The sequence below is a fragment of the Sipha flava genome, unplaced genomic scaffold (genome assembly GCF_003268045.1).
Source record: "Sipha flava isolate LNK unplaced genomic scaffold, YSA_version1 258_pilon_pilon, whole genome shotgun sequence".
Taxonomy (NCBI): Eukaryota; Metazoa; Arthropoda; class Insecta; order Hemiptera; family Aphididae; genus Sipha; species Sipha flava.
The window spans coordinates 722561-730974 of NW_020272917.1; the positions used below are offsets into that span (position 1 = coordinate 722561).

The 8414-nt window shown below is 27.7% G+C and overlaps 1 protein-coding gene across 1 annotated transcript; it reads left to right on the forward strand.

Moving 5' to 3' along the window:
- The first annotated feature begins 2685 nt into the window (after positions 1 to 2685).
- Positions 2686 to 8045, forward strand: LOC112684885 (protein inturned). Its single transcript, XM_025556606.1, has 19 exons — positions 2686 to 2946; positions 3032 to 3275; positions 4042 to 4228; positions 4292 to 4377; positions 4447 to 4721; positions 4781 to 4870; positions 4929 to 5006; positions 5077 to 5239; positions 5300 to 5344; positions 5416 to 5475; positions 5554 to 5822; positions 5880 to 5981; positions 6736 to 6824; positions 6897 to 6977; positions 7052 to 7224; positions 7289 to 7350; positions 7416 to 7605; positions 7670 to 7770; positions 7845 to 8045. The coding sequence occupies exons 1-19, from the start codon at positions 2837 to 2839 to the stop codon at positions 7954 to 7956; spliced, it is 2517 nt and encodes an 838-aa protein (XP_025412391.1). The 5' UTR covers positions 2686 to 2836; the 3' UTR covers positions 7957 to 8045.
- Positions 8046 to 8414: the final 369 nt, after the last annotated feature.

Sequence of the window (8414 nt, forward strand, 5' to 3'; positions counted from 1 at the left end):
TGTAAATCTTCTTAGAAGGTTATAATAGTTTTAGTAATGACCATAAAAATCAACCTGGTTATTTTAAAGATGAATTGAAAGGTGTTAAAAAAAGCGAAAGGTGTAAAAAATATGTAATCGAGAAACATATACAGTTTGATTATTATATAAATATATTAAATGCTTACATAAATCATCAACCTGTTTCTAAAGAACAAGCTTATCGAAATATGAATTTTATTCAATCGAATAAACATGTTGTCCGCTCTAAAACTTTAAATAAGCTTGTTTTAAATACTTTTGATGATAAACGATTTATTAGAGCTGATGGTATTAACACCTTAGCTTATGGTCACTATAAACTAAAAAAAAAAATAAAATAAAACTTAATCATTTCTGTAGATTTTAATTTTTTTTATTTAAAAAACGATTGTGCAAAAATAATTTAAAGCAAGTAAGTATCACAAATAAAAAAAATATCATTAAAAATTAAAAACTATAATACATAATTTTTATTTTAAAATATCTGTAGATTGTATCCATGAATTATAATTTGAATTTAACCCCAGCCATTTAACAAGCATACTATTTTTCTTTCTTTTTATAATACGTTCAATGAGGAAGGTGTCTGGAAAATTAGTTAGATTAATTTCTTGTTCGTAAAAACAGCCACGAATTATATTATCTGATGAATCCTTTAACTGATAAGTTACCGGATCTGTTTGTAAAATTTTTGAAATTGTAAAAATTTCTGTCGTCTAATTTGGTGTATATTCTTTACTGAATGTATGTTTATATTTAGATATTCTAACTTTATCATTTACTTTATATTTACATTTTATCTTTATTTTTTCTGTTTTAAGTAATTGTTTTTTGTTAGCCTTTGTGCTAGCTTCATTTGGTGTACATTTAATTGTTGTATGTTTAGTATTATTATAATTATATACAATATTAGATATTAAACTGTTTATTAAACGTCTTTAAATAAATTTAAATTATTAACTAACATTAAAATACTTTTACAATTATTCGCCACGTTACCAGTTACCTCTTTCACTCCGGAAAGAACGTTTTCAGCACTTAATCGCTTAAAATTTTTTTTAAGAAGCACCATGTCGGAAAACAGACTGAATGGGTTAGCTATGGCTAATATAAATAAAAAAAAGCAATTCGATAAAAGTGAAATAATAACTGAATTTGCCAGAAATTCGCCTAAGAAGATGCAGCTGTCAGAGTGGAGCAAGTGACTGAATACTGAAACTAAAATTATTATTATTATTATTATAAATTATATATTAATAAATATTTTTAAAACTATACTAAAATGCTTGAATTACGTTTAGAAACTTGGTGGTAGATGGTTAAGGGGGGGGGGTAAGGCTGAATTCTCATATCCTCTCTTACCTTACTTATCCAAAAAAGTAGTTAGCCCCCCCCCCATTTAAAAATTCTGGCTACGCCACTGGAGGGGCCCATATTTATTATTAAGTTAAGAAACTTTAAATTTAATTACCGCCACAGGAAATTTAAATCAATTAAAGCTTGATAGTAATGATATTTCAACATTGAAGGAAAAATTTAATTTGAATGCTACATTTGAGTCTGAAATTAAGCTCATTACAAATATGTCTGATAGAACTTCTATTAGAGGGTTATCAACTAAAACAATTGTAGTATGGCTGAATTAGTTATCAGAAAACTACCGGAAAACAATATTTTCAAACTTCGATAAAGCTTTAACACAATTTGCAACAATACCTGTGACAAGCTGCTCGTGTGAGAGAGATTTTTCTAAATTGTCTATTGTAAAGTCTAAACTTAGAAACGCTATGTTACAAGAACGTCTTGATTCACTGATGTTAATATTTATCGAGCAAAAGATGGCATCAGAAATCAATATTGAAGATATAATAGATAAATTCAAAGCATGTGTGCCGATAAAAAGAAGACTTGAACTTTAGATTTTAAGTACTCTTCATAAAATAACAACATTATTAATATGTTAAAATTATTCAATAGCATTCAATATAGTACATACTTGATCTTAAATAAATAATAAATTTTTTTTTAATAAATATAAATCAAATTTCAAACTACTTATTTCTACAGTGCATTGTTTAATATTCTACTGTAAAATTATGTGTGATTTTAGATTCTAAGGGAAGTAAAGAAGCTACGTAGTATATATGCAAAAACTTAGATTGTGACTTGAATCTTATATGCGTTAAAAGAAAATGCAAATAAATTAAGGGAAGATTGGAAAATTTATTTGTGAGGGGCCCTATATTTCTTATTGCATAACCTGCGAATAAAGTCTGCGCACGCCTATGCGCCGGACTAGGAATCGAATTCCGAGTCTTGCAGGCGATTGCTCTGGACATTTCTTCTATAAACATTTTATTTTGATATATTATTTTATCAAAATGTAGAAAATAAAAAAAATAATCGGCAATTAAATTTTTACACTAAACGCCAAAACACGCCTACTTGGAAATTGTTAAATCGCCCAATTGGCTGTAGCCCGCCAAGCTATACATTTTGGCGATATTTGGTCATCAAATATAGACCAATTGGTGATAAACCACCTAATCTGACAGCCCTGCTACCACTGAGCTACCCTATAGCATAGATCTAAGACGTTATCACCCCACAGTTAACGGGAGTTTACAATATCTTTTATCATCCACGAATGATAGCGTATTATTTTGATAATAATAGTTATGATGTCAACAATCGGTGTTCTTGAATGTACTAATATTTATCATCACTGTTCATTTGCGTAGAACCAAGGGTGGTCTGTGCTCACGTCGTTTACCACCGTTAAAGTTTCCGTTGCTCCGGATCTTGATCCTCTAATATGAACGAGAACAACGTTCGCGACAAACATTTCAAAACGTACCTCAGCGACAGTGACGACAGTTCCGCCACACATTCCACTTGCGAGTGCAACGATGTCGCTTCGAACGTGTAAGGCCACAACAAAATACTGATTGCACTGAAATATTAATTAATTGTAGATGGTTCTCGCGGCTAATTTTGTACGAATTTTCAGTTCGGATTACGAGTGGGAAAACGAAATCGATGACCGGGGGCAGTTGTTCTACGTTAAATGCTCGGCTCGTAAACAGACAAAGCTTACCAAACGTATTACTGAGTCGAACGATATGCCAAAAAAAACGAAAACCGCAGCGGGCAAATTGGTAAAACTTTTGAAACGTAACAAAAGGAGCAGAGACAGAAACGACGGTTCGAAACATACAGGAAACGTTAATAAAGTTACATTCTTGGACACGCAAGTATGTGTATGATAGGCATAATTCTAGTTTAGCAACCTATCGATTTTTTTTAATTTTTTTTCCCCAAAATGTGTGTTTTAGGGTGTTTTATAAGTATGTAAAAAAAAAGAAACCTGGACAAACTTCGTTTTGAAGTTATTGATGAAAAACTTCAAAACTAAATTTTTTTCATAACGCGCATTTTTTTTTAAAAAATACTTAGAATTGAATATTTAATTTTAATTTTCACATATTTACATTTTTATTGTCCCTGTTACCTACTTGAGATAGTTTTGCATAGCAAGTCGAGGGATATTTTTGATTTGCGGAGCGAAGCGACGACGCCGAAGAGCGTAGCGACAAGTGCCGAAACACTCGTATAATAGTTTCATTGGCCATTGCCGATACCACACGTATCGTTTGCAAAAAAATTTTATTTCATTTTCACACTGTTAGACAATTTTTAGTGCATTATTCTTCATAAATAATTCGTATGTAGGTGGACCGGGGTCAAATGTTGAAATTGACAAATCAAAATTCGGAAGACGAAAATATCACAAAGGACATCACTTCAAGTTTTTGAAGTTTTTCATCAATAACTTCAAAATGAAGTTTGTCCGGGCTTCTTTTTTTACATACTTATAAAACTCCCTAAAACACACATTTTGGAAAAAAAAAAATTAAAAAAATCGATAGGTTGCTAAACTAGAATCTCTCCATATGATATAATAGTAATGTAATCATATTCCGAATAAATGGACAAAAAATAAAATCGAAACGTCTGTAGGAAGGTGAGTTGAGGGAAGTAACAATCCAAGTCGTAAGTGATACATGTAGTAATCTTGGCAGAAGAGCCACTCTAACTGAAAAGTTGTTGGGTTTATCGACAACGGTTTTTGAAGACGGTTCTCGTATTATGGTAGCATCAATCATTCCAAACTCTCCTGTCGACAATCAGAGGTCCATAAAAATAGGTACTTGATAATTATTTTATTTCATTATATTTTATTTTTGCCTTTGTTTCTACTTATGTGTAGGAGATTGGCTTAAAATGATAAATGGAGAAATAATAACTGCAAAAACATTGGATCAGATTCTATTAAACATAATTCCACCGACTACTGTAATGTTTTATAGAACTGTACACTTAATTTTATGGACTATACCAGCATGTTTTTGTTTTATTATTTAGATTACGTTAGCTGTTCAAAGAGTTGCAGTCAGTTTAGTTAGTGTTGAAAAACAAAATAACCAGCAATTATCTACTTATTTGTCTTCAAAGACTATTAATGATGAGTTTATATTAGAACTTATTCAATATCCTATTGCAGTAATGTACTTGTCAGTTGATAGCTCAAATGTTATCTATGTATATCCTGGTTCGTCATCTATATTCCATCAAATTAAAGGAGCATTTCTAACTATTAGTCATGTTGTTCCACAGATTGTCAAATGTCAGACAAAAAGGTTTAAACATTTTACTTTTATAACTTTTAAAATAATTGTTCTTATGTTATCTATTACAGTACATCCATGATTTGTGATGATCAATTAGTTCATGCGATATTTGTATTCGAAGGTCAAGGAACATATATTTTTATCGTACCAGATTCAAAGTAATTATTATTTAAGTCAATTAATATCATATAATATAGTTTTGTTATACTTAACTAGATTGAATTTGACTTACGCAAATCAGATGGCTTCTAACATTGTTAGAAATTTATGCTTCTGTTATGAAAATTTAAATAGGTAACTTTTTTATATACTTAAATATAGCTATTTTTTTCATGAGTATATTTATACATTTTCTATATTTTAGTTGCTTTTCAAATAAAGAAAATCATTACTTGTTAGATAAATACTTTACAATTATATTCTCAGAGATATTTGAAGTCAATATGTTTCATAATATAGATAATGGCCAAAAGTTTGAAAAGTACTTACCTGCCTCTAAGAATATTCCCCTGCCTAGAAGTATTCAAGTAAATATAAAAAAATTGTTTTTATAAACTAGATAAATATTAAATATAATTTGTTATCAGATGGAACTGGATGATATATTAAATGAACTTGAAGCTAATTATGTTGTATGTATTTTGCAAAAGTATTATTTATTATATACATTTTTTTAAGTTATTATCAATTTTATTTTAATTAGTGTAAAGATGCTAGAGAACCTCGACCATACTTGGTTATTGGTACATCATTTTATTATAAGGTAATATTAAGTTAATACAATAAATTATTATAAAACCCATATATGAATAATAATAATAATAATATATTTTATACCTAGGATTACCTATTATCATCTCATTTAAACTATGAAGATCATATAGATATTCACATGTTTTGTTTACAAAATGGTTTATTTCACTTACTTACCTCCGAATACCTAGAACGTTTAATAATATTCCGAAGAGTGTATCCTTCTTCTGTTAGATCAAGCTGTTTGCTTGTTGGTTCTGTATATACACTACCAAAATCTAAATGGTATTTATTAATAGTTGGCCGTGGAAATAATCTAATGGCAACCCTTCTTGAAGTTGGACCTTGTTATTTAAAGTAAAATTATAAAAATAATTTTTTTGATACAGACTACATTTTTATTTTATTTGTTAGAAATGAAACTTTTTATGGACCTGATGTTGATTATGTGGAAGAAGCTGAAGATACATTAGAAAATGTTATTAACATGAATGTTGATGAAGTGGCAGAAAAATGGTAGTTTAAAATATATGTAAAATGGAGCATCAATTATTCACACTATTGGGACTAAGAGAGTGCAGATAGTTTAACAATGATTATAAATATAATATGAACACATATTGTTCACATTAATAGGCTCTGATATGGAGTTACCTTGGTTTATTTTTTTGTAAAAATCACATAAAAAGAATTTTGTTCAATTTACATCTGTCGCAAATTTCATGTTTATTTTTACCATTTGATACACATGATAAAATATTTATTAATTTTATACATTTTTTATCTTCAATAGCTGACTTACAAACATTATAAAATTAAGCTTAAGAATATCACTTTTTCTTTTATAGAGCTTTTCTAATTCAGTAATTTAGTAATTCTAATTCAATATAACAAATCTCCAAAGGTTGGTTGAAGACAAAAATAAAAATATCCTTAAAACAGAAAATAACTTTTGTCCTGATTCAAATACATACCATTATTTCCACTTTAAAATTGAACCTCCATTTGTTGGAAAATGAAACATTTTTGATTTTGATTTTAATAATTTAACATATTTTTTTTATGAACCTATTTTAATTCAAATATGTACTTATTCATGTTTGCACACATATTAAATTTAAAGGCAAGTTATCATACAGTAACTAATTTATGTATGTTATTTGTTTTTTCACTGATTTCTATAAATCTTCAATATTCTGATAATACTGGATTATAAATATTAATTTTATTGTTTTAGCAATTGATAAATTAATAACATAATAATTTTTAGGATTGAAGGTAATTTAATGCAAATTAACCAAGGAGAATCCTTGAAAAATTCAGCATTTAATTTAAATTCAAATAATAAACAATTAAATGGTGATTATATTTATATCTTTTAAATTTAACTTATATATGAAGATTATTTAACAATGAAAAAACATTTTTTAGGTTCTCCAACTAAAAAACCAGAAATAATTTCTATATTAAAACATAAAAGTGATATAGCGTTGAATTCTCAGTTATATAATGGTAATTTAAAATACTAACTTTTAAAATATTAACTGACAATTGATATTAATCTAGGGTGAACATTTATTTTGTAGATTCTAGACAGTTAGATTCATTGTCTGAAACAAGTTTAACTAGTAGTGGAGCACCAAGCACAGAAGATAGTATGTATGTACAGGGTCCAGTATTTGGTCGTCGAGCTGAACGCATGATGAAAGCTTCATCATTAGAGTGGTCCGATAATTCTGAAGATGAATATATTGTTTCGGTAGTATTAACAAATAAATCTTTATATGAGTTAAAATAATATTAGTTAACTTAATTATTTTTAGGATAGTTCGCGCTCAATGGATATGTCAGATGTTTCAAAGAATTTACCTGTACCTCTTAATAAGTAATTTATAATAACTTTTAATTAGTGATTGATTGCTTAGTGTATTAATGTTTTACCTTTTTCAGATTTAATTTTGGTAAATTAAGTATGCTGTTCCGCTACCTTGACATAAATTGTCATACAGGAGTTATGTTATGTTCACCGTCAATATATAATAATCATAATCCAAAAACCAAAGAAATATTTCAAAAAGTTGAAGAGAAATTTTATTCAACTGTAACCGATTTACGAGATTTATTTGATGTAACAAATCAGGTCAGTTATCATTATTATGAAAATATTGATTTATTAACCATAATAGTTTAAATATTATTTACAGAATGAAAATGAAATTAACGAAATTGGAGTATTGTTTCAAATATCTTCATATAACGCAGATTCTTCTAAAAAATCATCAACTATAACATTTTGGGTCATGGGGTAGGTATATATATATATGGTCAAATATTATACTATATTAATTGTTTATTTATGTATTATCTTTGTATTTTTAGGAGACTAATCAAAGAACCAAATAAACGTGAAGTATATGTTTGTTATGAAGAAGAAATACCACAAAATATGGTTGAAATTGCATTTAAATTAGGTATAAGTGCAACAGGATAATACAATCAACTATCAGATAATTATTTGTAAATTGTATGTAAAAATATAAATATTTTCATTTGGTCTGGAATAAAATTATTTATTATTATAAAAAAATCTACATTAATACAGAAAAATTCAAAAACTTGAGATATATTTTTCTAATCATTGAGATCTTAGACTTAGTGGACACAATTTTAAGTCTGTGTGTAAGAAAAAAAACAAAAAATATTTTCATTTGATTTTTTCAAGTTTAGATGTAAACAAATAGTTAGATGTTTAACACAGGCACATCTAATTATAATATTAAGTTACTGTAAGAGTTAAGTTTATGTATTTTTTCACTACACGATATGAAAGAAAAATAACTGAATAAGTTGTTAAGAAAAACGTTAGTAATTATTTTTAACAGCAGATAATGTAGTCCCTTATAGGATATGGTAAATTTTAAAGTCAATATAAGCACTCAGAGTTGAGAT

Bases quoted from the DNA above. Each gene is read 5' to 3' on its own strand.
- LOC112684885 (XM_025556606.1), top strand. From the start codon at position 2,837: ATGAACGAGAACAACGTTCGCGACAAACATTTCAAAACGTACCTCAGC. The intron at 3,276-4,041 runs GTATGTGTATGA...AAACGTCTGTAG, and splicing joins TTACATTCTTGGACACGCAA to GAAGGTGAGTTGAGGGAAGT. The intron at 5,007-5,076 runs GTAACTTTTTTA...TCTATATTTTAG, and splicing joins TGTTATGAAAATTTAAATAG to TTGCTTTTCAAATAAAGAAA.